Source organism: Aedes aegypti, chromosome 2 (genome assembly GCF_002204515.2).
Source record: "Aedes aegypti strain LVP_AGWG chromosome 2, AaegL5.0 Primary Assembly, whole genome shotgun sequence".
Classification (NCBI taxonomy): Eukaryota; Metazoa; Arthropoda; class Insecta; order Diptera; family Culicidae; genus Aedes; species Aedes aegypti.
Window position 1 is genome coordinate 163,252,850 of NC_035108.1, and position 26,418 is coordinate 163,279,267.

At 39.9% G+C, this 26,418-nt stretch overlaps 1 protein-coding gene across 2 annotated transcripts in view; it reads right to left on the minus strand.

The window, feature by feature from the left end:
- Positions 1-227: 227 nt before the first annotated feature.
- Positions 228-26,418, minus strand: part of LOC5568754 (potassium voltage-gated channel protein Shal) — a 116,661-nt gene continuing 90,470 nt past the window's right edge. The window contains exons 5-6 of one of the 2 annotated variants that reach the window (XM_021842993.1): positions 20,929-20,934; positions 228-1,150 (exon numbers count right to left, since the gene is read on the minus strand). In XM_021842993.1, the coding sequence (XP_021698685.1) occupies positions 1,127-1,150; positions 20,929-20,934 (30 nt within the window). In that variant the 3' untranslated portion in view covers positions 228-1,126. The remainder of the gene's footprint in view (positions 1,151-20,928; positions 20,935-26,418) is intronic. The other variant, XM_001658081.2, reaches the window with a different exon arrangement.

Below are 26,418 nucleotides of genomic sequence, written 5' to 3' on the forward strand. Positions count from 1 at the left end.
AAATTGCATAAATTAGTTTGCTTTCTGAAACAAAAAGCATTACCTGATTCCTACCCGGTACCGTTGCGCAGTTACCTTTAGTTTATGCCTCACACTTGATATGTGATGTTTGTTTTCTCAAATTTTCTTTCCGGGAAAATTGAGATTTTTTTTTCGCCAGCAAAGAACATCGTTTCATTCTTTGTGATATTTTGAAGGTTTTTTCGATGGAAAATAATAAAATCCGATTGAAAATAAAAATAAAACAGTCGAGTTTATTAAAGCTGGTTTGCTATCATCCTTCCACCTGCTGACGGGTTCTTTCCACGGGAAATCAGGGTACGTAGTAAGTGATAGTTGCAGTAAGTAGTAGTTGTAGTAGATGTAATGTAGTATTCGTTTTCTACGTGGTTACGGTTTCTCGACTAGGGTTTTTTTTTCTTTGTTTCAGTTAATAATTTAAATTCAATTGCTACCCTAAAATTTGTTTACCTTACACGTTCCTGGTTGGTTATATCTATAGACTAGATTTTTTTCCTCTTGTTTCATACTTATTATATTTTCTCATCTTCAGCATACCGTTTCTGTTTTTCAGTTTTCAAAAATCCGTCCCCTTTGGGCGGAGAGAATAACACTGTACATCTATAATTTGTTAATTAATGCTAAATTAAATTAGTGTTGTTTGTTGCCCAGGAGTTGCGACGGTTGCGGGACGAATGGCAAACGATGCGATGAACGATGAGCACCCGAATGTGACGACCAATGGCGTGCTGATAATAATTCTACTATGGTAATGATGACGACTGATGCATTGTTATGTTGTGAGGTTTTGGTGGGTGGGTTCACACAACCACTAGGAAGGACCCACAGTTGGACACGTTGGCTTTGATGACGGCACTGGAAAAAGTTACTGTGACAGAATGACCGATATCGCTGCTGGAGAGGAATATTCCGGCTTCGAGGTATGGACGATGGAGATGACGATTTGGCGGTACCATGATGAGGATCAGCCTGGTTCAAGGCTGGGATCAAAAAACGGATGATGAGCTCACTCAAACTGGTTTCCGTCGTCTTCTGGGGGTTCGGTGGCCTCCGGAATCTATTACGACTTTTTCCTCTCCCGCAGCGGGATGTCGTCCTCCTGACATCATTGGTTCGCCGAAGTGTAGTTCTGCAGGAAGACGGAAGAGAGAAGCTTTGATTAAATATTTTCCTTGCGCTTCGGTGTGATGAGGAAACAAGAGTGGGTGTAGCTAAGTAAATGTTCTAAAATGGGGTACAAGAGTTAGAAAGAGGAAAAGTGGCCGATTTACGATAGTGAAAGAAACACTTTAGTTTTGAGATTTATCTCTTTTGTTTGAAGGAGAGAAAGAAAGTATCGAAGAGTCTTATCTGGCAACAATTAACATCGAAATTGTTTGATGATTTCTTTTCTCCTTACGACGTATTTCGTATTTACATGTAGATGTATAAAGTGAGTGAGTCTATCTGTGGTTTAAATAGAGTAATAATCAAAATACATGGAGGAAGATTGATTGGTCAAAAATATGAACTGAAAAAGAAGAGCGGAAACCTTCAATGTAAACACAAGATGAGAAAAAGTCATGAAATTTAACGATGAAACTCGTTTCCTAAGGTGAATGGAAAGCGAAATGCTCTACTTAAAAATTCCAACATAAACAAATAACATCTATAAACGTAAAACATCAATAGGTCTAGGAGCGTTGTTGAGAGGGCCCCTTTGGAGAATAAAAAGAACGCCTCAACTTTTAAAAGTGGAAAAGATATAGAATAACAACAGAGAACGTAGGTCGACGGAAAGAAACCAAAGTGGTTGGATTTTTTTTGCGGGTGTAAAACTTCTTCCAGTATTTTTTATTTTGATTCGAATTCAACCTGTGAGTACGTGATGTATGCTTGCTGTCAGAGAAGGTGAGAAGAAAGTTTTCGCGTGTTTCCAATTAGCTGTGGAATTTTTCACCAAGTTGCATGTACGGAGTGAATAATTTTTCAGCGGCAGAAAGCAAGACAGGTGAGAGCCCCGTGAGGGTTGCCTAAGTGCAGCGTGTGTGTGTATTAAGGTGTACGTTATTCTTGAGGTAAAAGTTGGTCGGATTGTGACTTGTTTCTTTCTCTCGTTGCCTCGGATTAATTTCAAGCATCTAGGTTCGATGGAAACATGTGTATGTACAAAAAGCTTAATGTGATGCGGTGTTTATCATAGCTATTGTAATAATTTCTAGCTTTTTTACATTATGTACTGTAATGGCTTTTGGTTATTACATTGTATATAAATCAGGCTAAGTTTTTATTCGATACAATATTTTATTTTAAATACAACAGGATTTGCAAAAGTCATCTTTGCATCAATGCGTTGAATGAATTTTCTTTTCGGTTTCATCGCCTACATAATTTCCATAGGACCGTTCTCCTGCTGTTTATTAGTTTATTTGTTCATTAGGTTAGCCTTCTATTCTGCCAATTAAGTAATTAAGCAATAAGTTCACTTAGGAAGCCTATCTCAACACCCAAGGATAATATATTCACCGATATACTGTTTGAAATACTGTTTGAGAAGATTTTCTTTTCGTGCTAAAATGCATAAATTATAATTTTCTATTTTGTATTTGTATTTGAAATGAGGATTATTCAAGTCCTATTTAAGTTAAAAATAAACAATTCTTAAGCACAAACGGCCACAAAAAGAAAGCTGCAAAAAAACAGGTCCACATGTTTTGTGAACAGCATCTACTGAAATACACTGCTCATTAATTTAAGAACGAAGACAGAGTAGGTATATTGTATTGAGTTAGGCTGCAGGAAATGGGTCTTTGGATCGACATACGTAAGCAGTTAAATATTGAAGGTTTTAAATTATGACATAGACACTCAACCCTGCATTCAAGTAAAATGAATTGAGGTGGGAGCTAGGGATGTGTTCCCTAGCGCCAATGAGAAACCACCAGTTGGTTTGACTGGGTCCTGGATCCGGTTTACCGGAGGTTGCATAGTCTGAAGTAATATTCAGAGAAACTCCAGAGGAATTGCTGGAGAAACCCCGGAAGAATTTTCTGGAGAAACTACAAAGAAATTACTGGAGGAACTCCCGAGAAGTTTCTGGAGGAACCATGAAGAAAATATGAGGGAATTACCGGTGGAGCTCCGAAGGATATCCAGGAGGAACTATGAAGGAAATTTTGGAGGATAACTCAAAAAAATCTAAAGTGACTTCATGAAGAAAATCTGAAGTAACTTCAAAGGAAGTTATGGAAGAACTTTGCTGCAATTTCTGGTGGAACTCCGGAGGAACTTCCGAGAAATTTCCGGATGGAATCCATTGGAATTGTTGCAGGAACTGCTGAGGAATCTTTGGAAGTAATGAATTTCTGGAGGAATACGGAGGGATTCCAGGTGGAACTCTGAATAAATTCTCGAAGAATATCGTGAAAAATTCCCGGAGGAAATTTGGAGGATTTCTTGGAGACACTCGGGAGAATTTCTAGGAGGAAATCTAGGAGAATTATCCAAATTACTCCAAAAGGATTCCTATTAGAACTCCGTAGGATTTTCGAGGAATTATTGGAGGATTCCTGGAGAAACTCCGATTCAATTTTTGGAGGAACTATGGCAAAAATCCGCAGGTGTTCCCGGTGAATCTCCAAACGAATTTCTGGAGGAGCTTCCAGTGAAGCTGGAAAGTAATCCTCGGAGGAGCCGTCCAGAAATTTCTCGGGAGATTCTATCCAAGAATTCCCCCAAGAGCACCTCTGGATTTTTTTTTCGAGAAATTTCTCATGGGATTTATAACAGTAATTCATCCTGGGATTTCGTTCACGATTTTCTCTGGACATTTAATTTATAAATTACATTAACAAAATTCTTCCAGAATTTCTTCGGAAATTCTTATAGGGATTTTTCAGAGAGTTTTTCAAGAGATTTCTTCCAGAAATTTATCTTGGGATTCAAACCAGGAATTTCGCCAGGGATTTTTTCCTAGAATTCTTTTTGGGATAACATCCTAGGATTTCCTCCAAAAAATCCTCTGTCAATTTGCTCCAGGTATTCCTCCAAAGATTTTCTCCAGAAATTTCTCCAGAGATTGTTTCAAAGAAATTTTCAGGGGTTTTCCTCCAAGAACTCCTTCAGCAATTTCTGCAGGAATTTTAAAGGGAATTTCCAACATCAATTCTTTCAGGGATTTCATCCAGGAATTCTTCCGGGGATTTACTATAGGATTGAATTAAAAACATTCTCTGAGGATTTTCTCCGGGAAGCTCGTTGGAGATTGCGCCAGGAATTTCTCCGGAGATTTCCTCCAGGAAGTCCTCTGGGGATTTCAAGGATTCCTGCAGGAGTATCCCCCAACATTTACTACGAAGATGATCTCCAGGAATTTTATCTAGGAATTCACTGCAGGAATACCTCCGGGGAAATACTGCAGGAATTTCTCCGGGGATTCGCTCCAGGAATTTCTTCGGGTATGTATTTCCTTTGGAAATTTCTTCGTGGATTTCATCCAGGAATTTTTACAGGAATTTCTCCTAAAATTTCTGCAGGAATTCTCCCGGGGATTTCAAGGATTCTTCGGGCGATATCCACAGAAACTCCTCCGGGAATTTACTAGAGAAATTTCTCAGAGGATTGTCAATAGCTATTACTCCGGAGATTTCGTCCAGAAGTTCTTCCGGAGATTTTCTTGAAAAGCACCTCCAAAGATTTTCTCCCGCAATTCCTCCTGAGACTTCCTTTTAGAATTTTTCTGAGGATACCCTCCAAGAATTTTATCCAGAAATTCCTCTGGAGATTTTTCATAGAATGTCTCCGAGATTTTTTCGGAGATTTCCTCCAGGAAGTTCTTTGGAGAATTCTTTGGAGAATTCCTCTGGGGATTTCCTACAGGAATGCCCCGGAGGTTTATGCCATGAACTTCTTCGAAAATTTCCTTCAGGAAATAATCCGGGGATTTTCTTCAGGGATTCCTCTGGGAATTTCATCCATGAATTTCTGCGGGGATTTCTCCAGAAATTTATTTGGGATTTCTTCATAGAGTTTCTCCTAAGGTTTTCACAAGAGTTTTTCTGGAAGAACCCAGTAAGAATTTCTAGAGCAACTCAGGAGGAATTACCGAAGAAGCTTCGAAGAAATTACAGGAGAAACTATAAATGAATCCCTGTGGGAACTCTGGAAAAAATCCTAGAGAATATCCAAAGTAAATCCTGGAGGAACTACGAAACAATTCCTGGAGGAATTCGAGAGGCGTTGCTGGAGAAACTCTGGATGTGTTTCTGGAGGAACTCCGGGGTATTTGCTTGACGAGTTCCGGACAAATTCTTGGAGAAACTAAGAAGAACATTCGAAGCAATTCTCACCGTTGGGAAGGAAGTCCGGATGAACTTTCCACAAATTCCAGAGGAATCGCTGTAGAAACTCCAGTGGAATTTCTAGAAGAAATCTAGCAGAATTTTCGATCCAGAGAACGTTCCGAGGAATCGTTGGATGAAATCCAGAAGAATTGACGGAGGAATCCGGAAGAACTTCTTGGAGGATAACCTGAAAGAACTCCTGGAGGAAGTATAGATATAGTCTCGGAGAAACTTTTGAGAAATTTCCTGAGGAACTCTGGACAAAATCCCGGACTGATTGTTACGATTTTTTTGAAGCAACTTCAGAAGAACTCCTAACAGAACTCCGGAGCATTTCGAATTACGGTGAAACCCCCATGATATCAACACATAAAACAATACAAAAATGAACATTTCATGGTTACTATGATGGTCCCCTCAAACAACTTTCCAAAGCATTTCTGTTCCATGACTCGATATTTCGATGGTTCCTTCAGATATCGACTCATGGAGGTTTGACTGTACTTGAGGAATTCTGGAGAATTGCTGAAGATATTTCGAAAAAAAAAATCCAGGACGAACTTTGTAAAACTTTAATAGTAATTCTTTGAAAAATCTCCGGACGAATTTCTGGAGAAAATTCCTGGAGGAATTCCTACAACAAATCTCCAAAGGAATTTTCGAAGAAACTTCCGGAAAAATTTCCGGAGGAATTTCTGAAGGAAATCCCCAGAAGAATTGCTATCAGGAGGCCTCTTAGAAATTCCTGGATGAGATCTGCGGAGTAAAATCTGCAGGAGAAAATCTCCGGATGATTTTTTAAATGAATTTCTGAACGAAGCACACAGAGGAAATCCTGGACGAAATCCCTTAAGAAATTCCTGATGCAAATCGCCAGAGAAATTTTTAAAGGAAGTCTCCGGATAAATTCTCGGAAAAAATCCACGAAGAAATTTTGGGAGAAAATCCCCGGAGGAATTTCTTATTAAAATCTTTCGAGGTGCTTTTAGAGTAAATCCCTGGAAGAATTCCTGTATGAAATCCCCGCAGGAATTTTTGGGGGAAATTCTCAAAGGGAGAAAATCATCGAAAGATTTTTTGGAGGTAATCTACGGAGAAGATTTTGGAGAAATTCCTGAAGGAAAGCCCCGGAATAATTTCTGGGGAAAACCCCGGAGGAGCTCTTGGGGGTTATCTCCGGAAGAATCATTGAAATCCCCGAAGGAATTCTTGGAAAAATTAGTTCTTGATATCGCCGGGGGAATCCTAGAAATTCCCGAAGGAAATTCTTGGACCAATTCCTTTAGGAAATCTCCTAAGGAATTCCTGGAGGAAATTCCCGGAGAAATTCCAGGTGCACTTTCCAGAGAAATTCCTGGAGGAAATCTCTGGGTGAATTCTCTGAAAAAAAATTAATGAAAAAATTGAATTTCTGGACGAAATCTCCGGAAAAATTCCTGGGCGAAACTTCCGGATGAGTTCTCAGAAATCCCCAGAAAAAATCCTGAATAAAATCCCCAGAGGAGTTCTTGGGGGTAATTCCTGGTGAAATTCTTGAAAAAAACTGGAGAAAATCATCAAAACAAAAACTTTTAAAGCTAAATTTTGGCAGGTATTCCTGGAGTAAATGCTTGGTAGAATTCGTGGAGGAATCCCTCGGAAAAATTACTGGATGAAATCGTCAGAAGAATTTCTGGATGAAATCCCAGGAGAAATTGCTAATGCAAGTCTCCAGGAAAATTCTGGGAGGAAATTCCTAGAGAAATTCCGTGAAAATATTCCCGGAGGAATTCCTGGTGAAAATCTCCAGAAAAAATCCTGGATGAAATCGCTGGAGGCATATCTGCAGGAAAACCGCCAAAGGATATTTTGGAGGAAAACTTCGGAGAAATTCTTGGAGGAAATCCCCAGATGAATTTATGGACAAAATTCACGAAGAAATTTGTGATGAAAATACCTGTAGGGTTCCCGGGAGGGATTTCTGGAGGAAACATCAACGGAGCAACTCCTACAGCAAATCCCAGGATGAGAACCAAAAATGGACCAGACAGTTAGAAAACTCAAGGTTGAAGAAAAAGGTCGATGAACTCATACAGTTCATCAAGGACCGGCACAATGTGCATCCCACAATCAAGAGCAAGCTGACGAGTATTAAATCCTCTGTCAACGTAGCCATGAACGAGCAGAAAGCGCTGAAGATGAGAGCAGAGTTTGCCTAAAGGCACTGTAAAAGGTTACGGAGCAAGCAGCGCCTGACAATCTTTGGGGCTCCGAAGGTACGAGGTGAAACGGAAAAGCGAGACAGAGAGTCACCATGAGATGGGGAAGACCGAAAAAATCAGCGCAACGAGCAAGGAAAAGGACGGGAATGATGACGGATGGAAAACCGTCGTCAACACCAAAGATAAAAATATTGAAACAGAAGAGAAGGTGGAGAAGAAAAAGAACAGGAAGAAGAAATCGAAGAGACACCCGCAGGGTGAGTGATCGAAAAGGAATACCATACTTGTAAAGGCAAACAATCAAACAACGTACGCAAATATCCTTCGAAAAGTTAAGGACGATCGGGCCTGAAGGTCCTTGAAGAAAACGTGGTTTGAACGCGGCGCACCCTGGAGAAGCCCAAGAAGGTCCTGGAGAGGAAATCATTACAGCGCCGTAGTTACGATTGACATTAAGAACACGTTCAGTAGCGCCAGTTGGGAGGCCATCGTCACAGCGCTGCATGGAATGCGGGTTCCTGACTATCTGTGCCGGATTCTGCAGAGCTACTTCAAGAATCGGGTGTAGGTGTATGCAATCGACGCCGGCCAAAAGGAGTTAAAAGTAATGGAAGTTCCACAAGGGTCCGACGCTATGGAATGGGATGTACGACGGGGTCCTATCACTGGAGTTACACATTGGTGTCGAGATCGTTGGCTTGGCTGATGACGTCGTCATAAAAGTAAAAGGCGAAACGATGGAGGAAGTTTAAGTGCTAGCCATGGAGGCAATGGTCACGGTCGAGAACTGGATGAATGGAGTCAAGCTGAAGATAGCCCACCACAAAACGTAGGTGCTACTAGTAAGCAATCGAAAAGAGTTTGACTGCTTCGCTGATATTATCGTCCCAGACACCTGGGCGTGATGATAGACGATCGGCTAAACTTCAACAGCCACGTCGACTATGCATGTGAGAAGGCGGCAATGACGACAAACGCAGTTACAAGGATCATGCCGAACGCTCATGGCCCGAGAAGCCGTAAGAGGCGTCTTCTGACTAGCGTATCATCGTCAATACTGAGACACGAAGTTCTGGCCTGGGGTGCAGCACTGCAAACCAAGCGCAATCGGGACAAGCTCAACAGCACGTTCCGGCCCATGGCCATGAGAGTATGAAGCGCATACAGAAAAATATCGTCGGAGGCAGTATGTGTGATTACCGGGATGATTCCAATTTGCATCATCTTGGGAGTTATTAGCAGCAAGGCACTGACAGGTGAGGAAATTAGCGAGGATCGGCTCGCTGATCATGTGCCAGCAAGATTGGGATGCCTTGGACCCACAGACTCATCCCGAATGTGTCGACTTGGGTAAACAGCGAGTATGGCGAAGTGAACTTCTACCTGCACAGTTCTTATCAGATCACGGTTGCTTCAAACAGTATTGTCACCATTCTGTCCCATGTGTAGTGAGAGACGTCTTCGATTGCCAGACGTTCAACATGGAACGAAACGCGGCGGCGGCTGCTTTTGGACAGGACTTCAATGCAGACAGAATGGTGAGCAAAATGGTAAACGATCTTAACCTTTGGAACATGGCGAATTAACCTTAACCTTTGGAAACCACCATATAGGTTGACATAATGTCTATCATGCAGAGAAACTGGCGTGATGGACAGTGAAACGAGAAGCTGATAGCAGTTCCTGGCATTGGGTCGTTGGGGCGCTAATGAATTGGAAGTCAACCCTCAACCGGAATTGTTTGACCGACTCCGACATTCGAGTCAACCTGATGAAGAAAGAAGACAAAGATCTCCTTTGCGTTAGCCGCCGGTAGTCCGCATCAGTGCGGATGCCTCCCCAACCGGTAATGGTGACAACCTCCGACGCCGTGGGATGTCAGGAGGAGAAGGAAGCGAGAAGGGAAGAAGAGGATGAACAATGGAAGGAAACAAAAAAGCGAAGGAAGATGAAAAGGCAAACTGCTCAACATGCAAGAGCAAACCACTGGTAGACTGCGGAGAGTGCAAGAGCACAGAGCGGGAAAACATCAAGAGCGTAACGAAAGTGCAGATGCCCAAACCCCCCCAAAAGTTGCATCTAGTGGGATCTAGGATATCGTTAAAAGTGAGTTTTCGATTGAAAGGCCAATTCACACCGTCTTCAGCCAAAGGTTGTACAGACTGAACAATCACTAACATTAGGCAACCGACAACACGGAATACCCAGTAGCCCAGTGAAAAAATTTTCGTTTGACGAAAAGTTTCCTCCGACTGGAGCGGGAATCGAACCCACGCTTCGTGACACAATACGCCTTAACGACTGACGTCGCTAACCGCACGGACACGAAGCCCAGAGAACACCATGAAATAGGTTCCAAGGGATGTCCTATAATGTCTGCGACGGACGTTCCCGGAATCACGTCACGTGCGAAGGTCCGCGAAAATGTGTGAAGGTCAACGAAGATATGCGGAAAACAGCAACGGTCCGTGAAAGTCGTCAAGAATTGGCTCATGAAATAACTGCTGTTATATCCGCTGAAACTAGCAGTTACATTTTTTACACTTTTTTAAGCATCAATATTCCAGTTCTAAATCCTTGAGTGACAAAACCTGTCTACGAATATCTCATGAACTCTTCAACATGGTTCCAAACTGACCAAAACGTCGGCAAAAACTTGTGTTTTCAATTCAATCCAATCAAAGAAGAATTTTCCATCATCTGAAGAAATTTGTGTCGTCTTTTTTAAAAAACCGCTATAAAACTCAAGTGTTCAGAATGTGAGTCATGTTCAGAATTTGAGACAATACGGTATTTTAATGAGGTTTATTCAGTTAACGTTAAGGTGATAATAGAACAAAGCCATACCTCAAATTTTCAAGAGCACAAGACTTGAGAACCAAACAGCGATCCACGTTGAAAATGTATCCCCTTGGTCACCACCAGCAAGCAAGTAATTTGATTGATTTTCAACGCGAACTGTTGTCAGATTCTCCAGTCTTGTGCACTTGAAAATTCAAAGTTTGGCTTCGTTCTATAATCACCTTAAGAAGAGGATTTCGCGAACGTGAATTTGGTGTTGTTCAAAATATTAAATTCAGTTGTTTACAAAACACAGTTACAGAAACAGACAAGTATATTCCATTCAGCTATAAGACACTTTTTACATTAGAATCAGCATGTATATTTATGAAGGTACACAGTACACAAAAAAGCACACATAAGACGTGAAAGAATTCGGATTGCTTAATCTCACGATAAAATAGGGCAAGCATCTAGATCCAGAATTGCATTAAGCTGCAAAAAGAACGTCTATCAAAGTTGATTTCCATCAACACGTCCTCCTCCTAATCATGAATCACATTGGCCAACGTGCACGAATTGCACTGGAAGGACGTAATAAATGTATCGCATAAATCTTCGCGTCAAGGTTCACCGTCGATAACGTGTGGCATAGGATTGTGTTGAGCGTATCAGTTAGCAAAACGTAATTTTACTAGCAGATTTTCAGAGCGCACTTTAACGTTTTTACAATGTTGAGTTCATTTAAATCACGATCCCTGATTTCGAATGCTCTTACTGTCAAGCGTTTGACACGAGTGATGTTTGCATGGTTCACATAAATCAAAATCATTACCTATGAGACTATGACACGTTGATTGCACACGAGGGCTTATTACATTGTTATACACCAAAACATCTACAAAACTCCATAAGTTGTACAAACTCATTTCTGACGTGGCTTCATAGAGTTTGAGGTTTTGAATTCTGTAATTGAAAGATGTAGCTAAATATCCTAATTCAACATTTTTTTGGTAGAACCGAAATCAAACTAAATGTAATTTCATCGTGTAAAAGATCTATAAACTTAATTTTTATTTTTTGGAACGACATAAAATCGATGCTTAGAACAATTTTGACAACTCGGAAACTGCTTGCATAACATCCACGCAGTTATTAAACATGTGAAACGATCGCTTCTCTGATAATGACTGCAATCTATGTCCACCAAACATCTGACAACCAATTAAATCCAAATTCAACTGTTTCGCAAAAATTTACGATCCGTATGTGCAATAACATTTTCATTGCTTTTTGGACACGAAATGATGACGCTTACTGCACCCGGAGAGACAAAAGCCCCGCCGGCAATAAACACGTCATAGTAATGGTGGACACTTCTTCAAAAGAGGTACTCATCGTGTGAAAACCACCGATGCGTCCCGAAATGCCACAAGCTGTGGTCGTTGGGTGGAACAAATCGTTGGCCATTTTCCTGTTCTAAAAACACATCACCGTTGCACCAGCAGCATTTCCCGTTTCGGTGCCGTTCCCCAAGGATAGCTCGTTATCAATTCCAGTTCCAGCAGGGTTGACCGGGACCGTAACATTTTTCCAAGAAAATAAATGTTAGCTACGAGAACACGTCCATACGCAGCTGCTGAACCATGGGAACGGTCGAATTTGCCAATTGCATTCGGACAAATGTGCAGTGTGCAATGTGCAAAACAATTCACCAGCTCTCGAAGGTATTCGATGCTGCACAGTGGGCGAAATGCTAGCATAAATGGAAGATTTCTCCAATTTCACCCCGCACGACGGTACTGCTGTTGTAATACCAATGAGGAAGCTCAGCAGAGGATTCAAAATAAAATTTTGAAAAAGTTTCTGGAGCTCCATCGCTGGTATCGTACTAATGAGTTACATAGAATGTCCAATGAAGAAACATTGGAAGAAATGTCGAATAAAATTACAAATAATTTTAGACATAAATCGTTGCACTCTTCTATTGCCACGATAAATGCGTTATATCTAGGTTAGGTTAGGTTAAGTTAATTTAAAGTGTTTTTTCTCTTAAAAGCAGGAGAAATCAACTCACCTGTGAAAATTCTGAACTGCTAAGGCAAATGAAATGTAATATGTTGTTATGAATGCTCATTTTTGTTTTTCCAAATTAGGATGATAGTGTTTTCTAACACAGAACACCTAGATATAAGAAATGAACGTAATGTTTGGAATGATACTTATAAAGAATTAAGAAAAATAGCTCCTCACGTGCCCAATCAGTCAAAAAAGTGAAATTAGCACTGTTGGATTCTATTAAGTTATTTTTACAAAAAAAAAAAATTAACAACTTCACACCATCCGAGTCCAGGTACCCACTGTGCGCTGGTTGGAACTAAGTGCCAACCATATCTGCAAGTGCAAGTACCTTCCCTCCCTCTTCAATTGGACACGAGTGGGAACTTTCGAAGGGTTTTTGGAGCACAATCAGCAGCCCTATTCCCCCCTTCACCATGGTTGCAGTCATCTGGGATTGCAATTCCCATCGATTGGAAGTGTTATTTAGCGTTTTGTTGTTTATGTAAATTAAGGAATAACAATGTGTTTCCATTGTTATTATATTTCGGAATGGACGGTATGACGCATTTCGGGGGTGCTCTTCTCATGAACTATGGATGAACGTGAACGTTTTCCGAAGAGGAATGCATTTCCATGTAGATTTTATACCCAGTAACGATTCAACGCCAAGCACCGATTGTTGTTCGCCGTTTATCGATATCAAAATGTGCACAAGTATAACACCTCCGTTCGACAAGCGCGCCAGATGAAGGGCATAAAAAGGGCTGTTGTTCACCATAGTTGTCGGTGCAATTTATAGCCTGAGTAGCACTTGCCACGTCGATTGCATCCGGAAACGATTTGCAGGATAACTGAGCCGAGCGTGCGGGTTATGGATCTTTCGAAACCGGATACCGTATGGATTTGTCGAGGCATTAACGGACAGGGTGGTTCTTTTATTCGGAATGCACGAATTCAACGTTACGCAATAAAATCACTCTAGAATACCAAAATGAAGCTCTGGTTGAAATACTGATGGAATACTCAAAAAAAAAAAAACTTTAGAAGAATTGATGGAAATACTAATATATGCATTCCTAAAGCACCATTTGGAAGAATTTCCTTGAAATTAAGTGATGAACGGATAATTGAACTCAAATACAAAAATCTGGTATACTTCATAAGTTTGTATTGTACAAATAATTGGCACATAGGACTCCTGTATGCTCCTGAGAAGGACGAGATCCTGGTCACGCTTCTCAAGCACGGAAGTGAGCAGGTTTACCAGTTGATCGTATCGAGTATTACTGAAGGTATAGAAGACAATCATCCGGATGGTTGGATGGTCTCATACGCCCAATCTACATTAAAGGACACAGACTAGAGTGTGCCAATTACAGTGGAATGACCCTGCTGAATTTAGTGTACAACATACTGTCGTGCATCCTGTTAAGCAGACTAAGACCGATCCTTCGTCGGCGAATACCAGGCTGGTTTTTGCTAGAGTCGCTCGATATATGTTTACCTTGCTAATGGTCTTGCAAATCCACCATCTGGTTATCGATTTCAAGACAAAAACTGTCTGGAGTCCTGGAATGATTCGTGCAAGAGGCCAACGAGTTATTGGCAGCTGTTCGTCGACGACGATCACCAATCGATTCGGCAAAATGTTGGCATTCTTCATGAAGCCCTTGGTGTCCAACTGAAGGTCTTGAAGATACTCCTTCTGCCAATGCTTCCAGAATTCGTCGATGCGAGCCTGCCACTTCCAGTAGTGGTCTAGTTGACTTGTTGGAATGCTACGCAAATCTGGATCGGGCGGGGCAAGCAAAGATATGCCGATGAGAAAGTGCGCCGTGAATTCATTATCGCTTCAATTTGAGCGATGACAGTGCTCATGTCTTCATAGGACAGTCGCGATGATCCAAGCTGACGGTACAAGTGCCTTTTGGCTACCTTTATAGCCGATTCCCACAATCCGCCAAAGTGGGGTGCTTTGGGTGGAGTACGGTGCCATGTGATCAGGGTTGGTAGCCATCGGTTTCGTTAATGACCGATGACGAAAAATTAAAAAAAAAAAATCAGTGCCTAAAAGACTATCATTTTCTTCGTCTTCGATAACTGACAAGGACACCACGACGAAACAAAGCAGTAAAAAGTAGGGACGTTCCGATATAACGAAGTATCGATGTTTGATTTGATACGATTATCGAATTAAAGTATCGATACCACCGATATATTGATTCAAAATATCGATACATCGAAATATCATATGATATATTTGATTGGAGCAAAATTCATATATCGCTTAGCGACCTGCCATTTAGTTTCACAAAATGCGATTTTTTTTTCGAATCCTCAAGATTATTTGTATTTTGACCGATACGGGAATAAACTTCTTCTGTTAAGCTACATTATAGTATAATTTAAACGGGAACTGCTTTTTTAAATACAAAAATGAATTATGTATGAAGAATGTCTTACAATTGTTTTCCTTTTATTACTGTACGATATATCGGAAGGAAATAAAATAGATATACACCGATATATTGAATAGGAAATATCGATACCAAAATATCGAATATCGAAAGCAAAATATCGATATTCCGATATATCGGAAGTATCGGAATGTCCCTAGTAAAAAGTCAACGAGTAATATTTTTGGTCGCTCTTTGCGTCACTCCTTCGCTCTGATCCAACATAAGCCTCGTATCGTGACCGAGCGCACAATTGCAGACAAAGAGAGTCTGAGCTACGAACTACTAGCCAACTAGGAGTCTTGTTTTGGCAAATTGGCAAATTCATTTTCAAAAAGTTATGTTGGCTCTGCTGGCAGGCGCGTGCTGCCATTAAAACAAACGATTTTGGTTCAACTCCGGAAGCGCGCTGATGTTTTTTTTTGCGAGATTCTTTTTTGGTCGGCCATTCAATTAGCACCGATTTGTTGTCTACCTTTCTATTCACTGATATTATGTCAAATCCGGCGACTAATAACAACTCTGCATGTGATGCCTTCAAATGCACAGGATGACGTGATTTGCGCTTGACTTTCATCGTTGGCAAGCATCGAAAACAATTCGGCAATATCGTTTTTGGCTCCTTCGAAGTTCTTGCCATTGTCCAAATGGATCTTGGATGGACGACCACGATAAATCTGTATCTTTGTTGTGTAGCAAGAATGCAGAAGTGGACAGTTCGCTATCTAATTCCAAGTACACCGGGTTTATTGCAAAACACACCAAAAGGCATAAATACGCTTTCGGTAGTGCGGCACGTTTGAGGATTCTTTTCAGGTTGATGGGTCCAGCATAATCGATTTCTACTATGCAGAACGTATGAATAGGAATCACTCTCGATGAGGGTAGTTGGCTGCTTTGCTGCTGGGCAGGTGCCGGGTTCGAACGATAGCTTCGAAAACAATCGTCGCCGCCATGAAGTAGCATTTTATGGTAAAATTCGGTCACTAGGTGTGTGATACAGCCCACAGACGCTCAGTCGGTTTGACCAACATTGACTCCGCCCCCAGGTTTTAGCTCATGTTGGTGCTATATTTGACCATGTGTGATGCTGCTTGACGAACTAAATTAATGGTTTGTGCAATCGATTTGACGGTTGGTGAATCGGTCGGCCAGAATCAAACGAGTTTGATTTTGTTCAAACTCACCGGTGGTTTGAACAAAATCAAACTCGTTTGATTCTGGCCGACCGATTCACCCACCGTCAAATCGATTGCACAAACCATTAAATTAGTTCGTCAAGCAGCATCACACATGGTCAAATATAGCACCAACATGAGCTTAAACCTGGGGGCGGAGCCAAATGTTTGATGAACTGGTCGTACCAGTAGTTCTACCAGTGATTTCATCAAATGTTCAATACGGAGTCCCTCCAGGGATTGCACCAAGAATTTCTACAATGAATCCATCAGAAATTTCACCAGGATTTCATCCAGTTAATGGGATTCCTTTTAAAGTTCTTTCAAGGAATTCCATCAGGAGAGCCTCTATCGGAAGTTATTGTCAGGATGACATCAGAAATTCCATCAGAGATTCCACCAGGAACTCTATCAAAATTTTCTCCAGGAATTCATCAGGGATACTCTAAAGATTCAATCATGATTTCCACGAAGGATCGCATCAGGAGTTCCATCAGGGTTTCCAATAAGAATTTCTTTAGGGATTCCATCGAAAGTTTTCTATCCCATCATGAATTCTTCTGGGGATTCCATCAGGAGTTCCTTTAGGGAGTCCACCTGGAACTCCTTTAGGAATTACATGAGGAATTCCTCCCGGGATTCTATCAGAGGTTCTTTTAGGGATTTCATCAGGATTTCCTGCAATAATCCCATCAGGAATTTCTACAGAAATTCCATCAGGAGTTCCTTTTTCTTTTCTTCTGGCATTACGTCCCAACTGGGACAAAACCTGCTTCTCAGCTTAGTGTTCTTATGAGCACTTCCACAGTTATTAACTGAGAGCTTTCTATGCCAATTGACCATTTTTGCATGTGTATATCGTGTGGCAGGTACGAAGATACTCTATGCCCTGGGATGTCGAGAAAATTTCCAACCCGAAAAGATCCTCGACCGGTGGGACTCAAACCCACGACCCTCAGCTTGGTCTTGCGTTTACCGCTACGGCTATCTGGAGTTCCTATAGGGATTATATCAGATGGGGGCTTCCATCAGAGTTTTTCTGGGGATTTCATTAGGAGTTCCTCCAGGGTTTCCATCCAAAGTTTCTTCAGAGATTCCATCTAAACTTCCTCAAGAGATTCCATCAGGAGTTCCTTCAAGAATATCTGCAGAAATTCCTCCAGGGATTCCATCAGAAGTTCCTATAGGGTATTTATAAGGAGTACCTCTGAGAGTTCTTCTGAGGATTATATCAGGAGTTCCTCCATGGATTAACTCAAAATTTCCTTCAGAGATTCCACCTGGACTTTCTCCAGAGATTTCACCAGGAGTTCCTCTAGAGATTATATCAGTAGTCCCTCGAGAAATTCTATCATAAGGAATCTCATCAGGAATTTCTCCAGGGATTCATCAGAAGGTCATATAGAGTTTCCTTCGGGAGTTCCTCTAGAAATTATATCAGAAGTTTCTTCAGAGATTCCACCTGGAACTCCTCTAGGGATTACATCATAAGTTCTTCAAGGGATTACATAATGAGTTCTTCTGTGGAATACATCAGGCGTTTTTTATGGATTTCATCAGATTCCATCCTTCAAGGATTTCATTAGAAGTTCTTTTAGATATTCCAGCAAGAGTTCTTCCGGAGATTCTTTTTGCAGTATTTATTGCTGAATCCCCAAAGCCTTCCTGATGGAATTGCTGGAGGAATTCCTTGATAAATCCTTTGAGAAATTCTGGGTAGAATCACTGTAAGTAAATCTCTGCATATATTTTTGTAGGAATTTTTGAAGGAATTTCTAAAAAAAAATCATGCAGGAATCTCTAGAAAAATGTTTGGATTAATCGCTGCAGGATTTTTAGAATTTGTGATGCATAGAATAAATTCATGGTCGATTTTTTGGCGGAATTCCTGTAATAATTTCTTATGGGGGGGATCAATCTCTTTAAGAATTTCTTTAGGAGTTCCTGGTGGAATCGCAGGAAAAGAACCATTATAGATTCTGTTTAGAAATTCTTGAAGTATCGCTGGAGGAATTCTTGAATGAATCACTGAACAAATCTTTTGGGAAGTTTTTGGATAAATCCCTGGAGAACTTTGTAGAAAAAATACGAATTAAAAGGATTCTTTATTTGATTCCTGAATAATGCATGATGATATCCTTGGATATAACTTTTAGAGGAATTCCTAAAGGAATCTTTGATGAATTGTTATAATCCCTGAAAGAATTCTTGGAGGCAGCCTTGGAGTAAACTCTGAAAAATTACTGAAGAAATCACTTGAGGAATTTTTTTCAACTTTGAAGGAATCAGTGGAGGAAATCCTGAATAATTAGTAGAGGAACCTTTGAAGGAATTGCTGGGTGAATGGTTTCAAGAGGAATTTTTGATAAAAATCCTGCCTGGAATCTCTACGTTGTGTCTCGTCTTCCTCATTCAATTCCAGTAGTTTCATCTACAGGGCCACGCTGCAGAAGACCGAGCAGCAACAGAACAACACGTGTAAGAATTTTCTCTCCTTCACAGGTTCAGGTAAACAGCAACGAATTTCACTTTCGGTTTCTACCAGACCAGCATCACAAGCTGATGCTGTTAGGGTCGAGTACAATTGGATCTGATTTGTTCAGTGTTGCCAGAGCACTTACAAAAAGTAGTCAAAAACTGAGTCGGTTGTCCGGGAGCCGAGGTGAAATTATACAAAATCATGTTTAATCCGATCACATGGTTTTCCGATGAAACTAATTAGGCTGAAACCGTGCAACGCTGGATGGTTCGAAACCAAGTATTCGGACTCCAGACGAGGTATCAACCTCAACTAGAGATCTGGCGTGCAGAGTTACGACACTATCATCACATGGTCACACATGCTCCTTGGATTTGCGGCTGCGAATAGGATTTATGGACAAAAGGTCGAAGGACAAAACGTCGGAAGAGCAAAAGGTCGAAAGACAAAAGGTCGAAAGGACAAAAAGTCGAAAATCATCAGCTTGGTGGAATTTTTTTTGAAAATATATTTTCGACCTTTTGGCCTTTGTTTTCAGTTCTTCGACCTTTTGTCATTTCGACCTTTTGTCTTTTGACCTTGTGCCTTCGACCTTTTGTCATAGATTCGTTAAATTCAACCAACAACCTACGATTCTAAGAACCACCCCATCATTCACAAAAAAACAACTGAGCTTTCCCTTTGTCGGAACCATTTGCAAACAGCCTGTTCATGCTGAACTTACATCCCCACTCGACCCCACACCCAGCTTCTTAATCCTTTGACGATAATGATCATACTATATGTTGAACTGAATTCATTGATTCTTTTTTTTTGTCACATAAATGCTGCCTGGAACGATGCTGATTGCCCATATTTTTATGCACTCCACGAATGAATAACGTTGACACAATCGCAAACTCTCGGTCCTTTCACAAACGAGTGTGAACCAATTGATAGCGCATCCCATTTCACGCCATCGCTGTTTCCCTACTCGAGCGGAATCTGATACCAGAATCTCAATCAAAGTGGTGTCGAAATTTGTTGTTCATAACATTCAAAAAACAGTTTTTGATAAACCTTCTCTGGATTTGAATCTACCTTAAAAATATGATATCATTTTGATATTCTTAAATCTTAATTGAAATTCTATTTGTTCATGTTTTGGTCATAAATGATCAACCATTAATATTTTAACATGAATGCCTTCTACAAAATTATGCTCTTAATAAACACAAGCAATTTAGCTGAATATTTTTAAAACATACGAACAATCCTCCTTCCTGTTTTGGTCATAATAATATTTCCATGTTCATGCTGCTGTACTTTGTACACCTCCTTAAGCACCACGCTGATACTGTGTAAGAAGAGCGAGGGTTTTCCACCTGTTTGTGTACTAAATACAATAGTACGAACATGGATGTGTTAATATGACCAAAACAAGAAGAAGGATTGTTCTAAGTATATCAAAATCTTCAGCAAAATTGCTTGTGTTGATTGAGAGCATGCTTTTGTAGAAGAACATTTCTTCTGAAAGTTTCATTAAACTGAAAAATTAAAAATGGAATAACTTCAAACTTCGAACTAATCTTTAGAAATACAAGTCTGTACTTTCGAAATCTGAAGAATTTTGTTTACATTCGAATATCTCGACAACAGCAACAGCACTGTGTTAGTTATCGTTCTTTCCTCGGGTACGCTGTTCCATATTATTTCTGTTTTTTTGCTCTGTGCAGTTGGGAAAGAGTGTTGATTTACGGGAAGAAGCGCTGGCTGGTTAGCGTTGTGCGTTGAAACGTTATTTTAATGAAGCCTCGGATTTGCGCTTGAAACCCATCGTTGATTGAATATGATGGCAGTCGGGTGCGGGGGTATTTTTTACTGGGAATCCGGATCCGGATAAGGCCCTCGATGCGCAATCAACTGTTGAATTGTCATAGCCTGTCGTCGGTTTGGTTGGTGCATTTTATGAAAGCTGTTTGTACAAACAAATTAGTTTATTGCGATTGTGAGCTATTTTTTATGCTTTTTGATATGGATGGGATATCTAGTGCAGAGAAGCCGAGTAACACTTGTTTTCGCGGTATGAGCGATTTGATTGAACTATTCATTATTCAAAAATGTACATGATTCAAAGCTAGTGTGAAAAGCAAGTGATGCGTCAAGTATCTCTACGCAGCAGCTTTCTAGGGAATTAAGTTGAAAAATCTACTCGACCAATTGATTCTATAGCGTCGTACTGTTTTTTCATGTCGCAGAAATTTAGCCACAATGTGCCTACTTGCCGTGTCTGTACAATTCCAGTCTACTGATTACAAGAGCGAAAAAATATCTACAAAAATGGCATTGCTCTTGAGAGTGAGAAGAAGGAACAGTACATCTATAGACCAAAAAACAAACACTAACAAACAAAGAATCTTTCGGCTTTGCCGGAAGCAATGCTAACTCTACCTGTATCTGAAAGTCCAATTATAGATTTGGCTAATTTGAAAAATGTTCAACATTAATGTTCGGGCTTAAATGGTATATGTATATGGTTTTATATGATCATTTCTTGGCTTGATTATCGCCTAGTATTGCTGTGCAACAATAAATTACCTGCGCGTTGAATAGTTAGGTACGGCTTGGAACACAAAAAATAGGCAATAGCCATTCGCATTAACGGGCTTAAATTGTTTTCTTATTATGTACAGACAAAAACGATTTAATTGCTGCTGGCCGCTGGAACCACCATCACAACTTTGAGAAACCCCACCGGGCTTCCGCTTGAGTAATTTCATTGCTGACTGTGAAATCACCAGAATGGAAAAGTTAATCTGACAGGAAGAAATTCGAAGATCTGTTGAAACGCCTTCAGCGATGCTCCGTGTAACGCTGTTTCATCTAATAAATAAAAATACAACAAACCAAGGGAGTTGAGTCATTTCGCATAAAAGGCGTCCAAACAAAAAAATATACCACGCGTACTTTTCTCAAAATGTATTAACTTTTTTAGAGATTGATTAAAGATGGTATTCAAGGAAAATTCAAAAAATCTTGGAGACTAAATCCCCAAATATTTTGTAGTTTACTGGATAATTTTATAGCATAACGAGGATGAGAAGTTAGGTTTCCGATGCATAAACTAATATCAATACTATTTTCTGTTTTTCTCAGATTATTACATATATGAGAGATTTCTAATTCTATGCTAGTTCATCTCGAGACAAACGGCTTGCCTTCCATTCTGTAAAAAAGTATCTTGGGGATGGTATTCGATCCCAGATCCTTGGCGCAAGAGGTATGTGATCTAATTACTACACCAGGCCAGTCCTCTGAAAAACAATTAGTTATGATGAAGAGCATACCATTGTTGAGTTTATTTTTTTGTAACTTGATTGATTCTCTCAAATGATTCTGAAGCAACGAAATAAGAACTGTAACCACAGACAAACAGACGTTACATCCAAAACAATTATCAATTGTCACGCGGTAGGCACTCCAACAAAAATCCAACAAAAATTGTAAATTCACGTTAGTTTAAGATCGCCGCCAGAACTTCGTGTCATTTTGGATAATTACACACAGATCGATATTCCTCTAAACATGACTATTTTGTATGCAAATCGGCATTTTTACTTCTTCCAACACTAGGGCCTGATCTGATTCTTGGTAGATTCGATTCACTACGGCAGAGTTTTATTGAATTTTTTGAAAGCTGCTGAGCTCATTTTTTACCACCATATATGTTAAGTGCTTCTTATTGCAAAGTTCTAGATAATTCAACCAAGAGAAACCTCCATGCCAAAGTGAAGTATGGAAGTGCTCAAGTAGTTCTTTACCCTACTGGGCAAAATAACAGCTCGATCGGTGAAATTATTATTTTGTGGCAGCTCTCCAAATAGTACAAGTATGGCATTCACTAATGGATAACTAATTTTTACCAAAAAAAAAAATCACCATAGGAAACCCATTGACATCTACAAAAATCTAGTCACCGACATCGATAGGCAATTTAACGATGCACATTGTCAAATAACGCAAAGAAATCCGACATGAAAAAACATATTGAATACAAATTGATTGGTAAGGTGACGGCGAATAGCACGTAGAGGAATAACAATTTTAACAAAAAGGCGCAAAATATTCTTCTGTTTACAGTCTTCAGCAATGTTCTTCATCGTAAAATTACCTATCGAAGTCTGTCATTAGATTTTCTATATAAATCAATGATCAAATCTGATGATTATTATTTTAAGAAGTGAGTTTTCCGATGGTAAATCCCATATAACATTTTTGGGCTGGCGCTAAATTATAATTTTACGATGGAGCTTTAAGTTTGCACAGTTTATAAACGACTAGAATGGAAATCAAAAAGTAGACTGGTGTGAGATTTTATATTTTTCATATTATCCATCAAAGATATTTGGATGGTTCTTGCTAAGATGCGGGGACAAATGACGCACAAGGTGCTGCAGTATACTAGCATAGCAGACAATCTCCATTACAAACATTAATACTTACTACCGATGGCTACTACTTGTAATTTTTATCAATAATTGACAATTTAAGAGATACTTTAGATTAATTTAAATAGAAATGAAACACATTATTAAAAGTTAAACATAGTTTACATGAAGAGAATTTTTTGGGGTACTTTTTAAACTTCTCCGAATTTAACGTTGAGCATTAAACCGCTATCAAGTCAGTAAAGAAAAGCTCGAATCACCCCCGTGAGACTCTCCTTACGATTTCGCATTTTATGTGGCCAACGGAATCCATCTGACCTACTTTCAACGCATAACTCCGTTATCGTCTTCCAAGACGACGCATGGTGATTTATTCGAACTGCACCATTTTTACTCTCCATTTTTGTACTGCTCCTCTCGAGGGGAAACAATGTGGGCGGTAGGTGTATGTATTCACTTTATACTCCTGACTCCTTGACAGCGTGGCATCTCGCACCAATATCCAACGATTTAAAGCGAACCAAGAACCATACTGCAAGGTATTTTGTGATCGTATTTCTTTCACCCTTTATGATCTAATATTCCACAGGATAAGGCTCATAAAAATGTCAAATTTTCCATCCCCCGTTCGGTGCGGAATTGACAGTCGCTTTGGGAGAACGTACACTCTTGCAACATAACACTCTCGGTGGGGTATTGTGGATGGTGTTTCGGAGACGGTTACATGGATAAAATGAATGGTTCCCTTCAACCGGTTTCGGTTACTGGTTTCGTAGAAGGCAAAGAGTTTGATTTTTCTCGTTGAAAATGTTGCGCTCTTATGCTCACGTTATACTTGTCATCATTTAAGAGCAAAAGGCTAGCAAGCGTTCCAGCTACGTTGGTCATAAGTTAAAATACCAAACATGGAATATTGATTGTAATACTGAAAGTCAAGTGAGACCAAAAACGCTAAAACTCATTGAAATATCACCATATATAGAGACTTATCAATTATCCTAAAACTCAAATCGTACACTTCAGGTTAATTATCAGAACTTCAAATTCGGAAGACTTCCTGTAAGAGCTGGTGTTCGTAAAGGCAGCATTTTGGGGCCAATATTTTACAATATTTTCACATCAGACTTACCTGAGTTATCCCAGGGATGTCAGAAATCTTAGTTTGCGAATGACACAGGCCTCTTCGCCAAAGGACGAAGCCTGTGAGTCATCTGTAGTAGGTTGCAAACAAAACAGTTTGGATATATGTTTTTCATACTTGCAAAAATGAAAGATTTCTGCTGATGCTTTTAAAAGTCAACTAATAATATTCCCAAATAAACCAAAAGATCTTTATTTGAAAACTCCAAGTAGACATGTTGTCTCGATGAAAGAGGTTCCAAAAAATTGGTCAGATGATGTTAAGTATCAAGGGCTCATGATAGATACAAATTTAACTTTCAAAAATCACATTGAGGGCATTCAAGCTAAATGTATCAAATATATTAAATGTCTGTATCCACTTACTAATAGAAAATCGAAACTTTGTCTTAAGAACAGGCTCTTGATCTTCAAAACATTTTTCAGGCCAATCATGTTTTATGTTGTACCAATATGGACTAGCTGTTGTAATACTAGAAAGAAAACTCTGCAGAGGATTCAAAATAAAATTTGGGAAATGATTCTGAAACTTCCTCCCTGGTATAGTACTAATAAGTTACATTGAATATCCAATGTTGAAACATTGGAACAAATTTGGAAAAAAATATTAATAGTTTTAAACAAAAATCGATGCAATCTTCTATTGTCACTATAAATGCGTTGTTGATCTAGCCTTAGTTAAATTAAGTTAATTGGATGCATTTTTTCTCTTATAAACAGGTGAAATCAACTCAAGTGTAAAAATTCTGAACTGTGGAATTTGTTTTTAACAAAATGTTAATAAATGCTTAATTTTACCAAATTAGGATGATAGTGTTTTCTAACACAGAACACCTAGTTATAAGAAAGAAATTTTATGCTTAGAATGATACTACTAGATAATTATGAAAAAAAAAACATGAAATAACAACTATAGACTTTAGCAGGTAAAAATAAGGTTACATCAATAAGCCACTGCATTTCATAATCTTATAAATCTTCTAAGTTTTACTTAATACGCTCTTCCGTAATTGGCATCGGAACTAGGAACACAAGAAAATTCACCACAAGCCTTACATCAACAATATTTCACCAATTTCTAGCTCCTTCCGATCACGCTAAACTTGTCACGCTCAGAAATGAGTGCCGAGTACACAAAATCAGCCTCTCTTCATGCAGCACAGATTCTGTGCAAAGGGGGCTGTACACAGTTTTGAGCAAACGGTGGTAAACAAACCGAATGAGTGAAATGCGCACAGAGGGGGAACGCTTGGAATACGGAATCCGCTTCCATTTTTGTTTTGCTTCTGAAAACATTAAAAAACAACATTCAAATTTTCATGTTTTCAGAGATTTTTTCATTCGAATAGCCGAAGCGGAAGCAAATGGGGAAAAAACTTCCACATTTGCGACCATCTTCCGGCTTTTCGCCTGAAAAAATCACAGAAAACTCCCCATCTTACCAACGGCCAACTGTTTGCTGCCGCGCGGGAGAGATTGACAGTTCCATTTCTATCGATCCCCGCACAGCCGAAGGCCAACACATCGGCTACACACAGCATGAGTGCGACTTACACAGAATTTTCACTCAGCCAGAGAGTCCTGCATTGGTTGCCTCATTCTGTGTAGTTTTTACACATGCGCTGCGTTGAGCATGCTTAGCTTGGTGCTGAAGAAGAAGCGCTACGTTATTCACTTTTCTCTGCTTTGTGGCTGCCGTCGTCGTGGTTTTTGCTAGCTGTTAACAAAGTTATAAAGAACGGAAAATATGGCTAACACTCGGTAGTTGCACACGGGGTATTGGGTCGAACCCCAAGCGCCGTTGATGACGACGAGCAGGGCGATAAAATCGGGACCGAAAAGTTTCTTATCCGGGAGTTTGCCTGGGTGTATGTAGTTCACGAGAAGGCGGTGGAAAAATAACGAACTGTGGGAACAAAAAAACGTTCTATAGTTGCTTTGCTTAAGTTGAATTGTCAATGGTACATGGATACTTAGGGCTTTCCTAAGCCGAGTGGTTTGAGTCAGTGGCTAGAAAGCAAAGCCATATTGAAGGTGTCTGAATTCGATTCCCGGTTGGTCCAGGATCATTTCGTAATGGAAATATCCTTGATTTCCCTGGGCATATAGGATAATCGAAGCAGAAACACGATATACGAATGCGAAAATGGCAAGTTTGGCAAAACAAGCTCTCAGGTAATAACTGTGGAAGTGCTCATAAGTGCATCAAGCTGAGAAGCAGGCTTTGTCCCAGTGAGCACGTAATGCCAAGAAGAAGAAGAAGAAGAAGAAGAAGAAGAAGAAGAAGAAGAAGAAGAAGAAGAAGAAGAAGAAGAAGAAGAAGAAGAAGAAGAAGAAGAAGAAGAATAGAGAA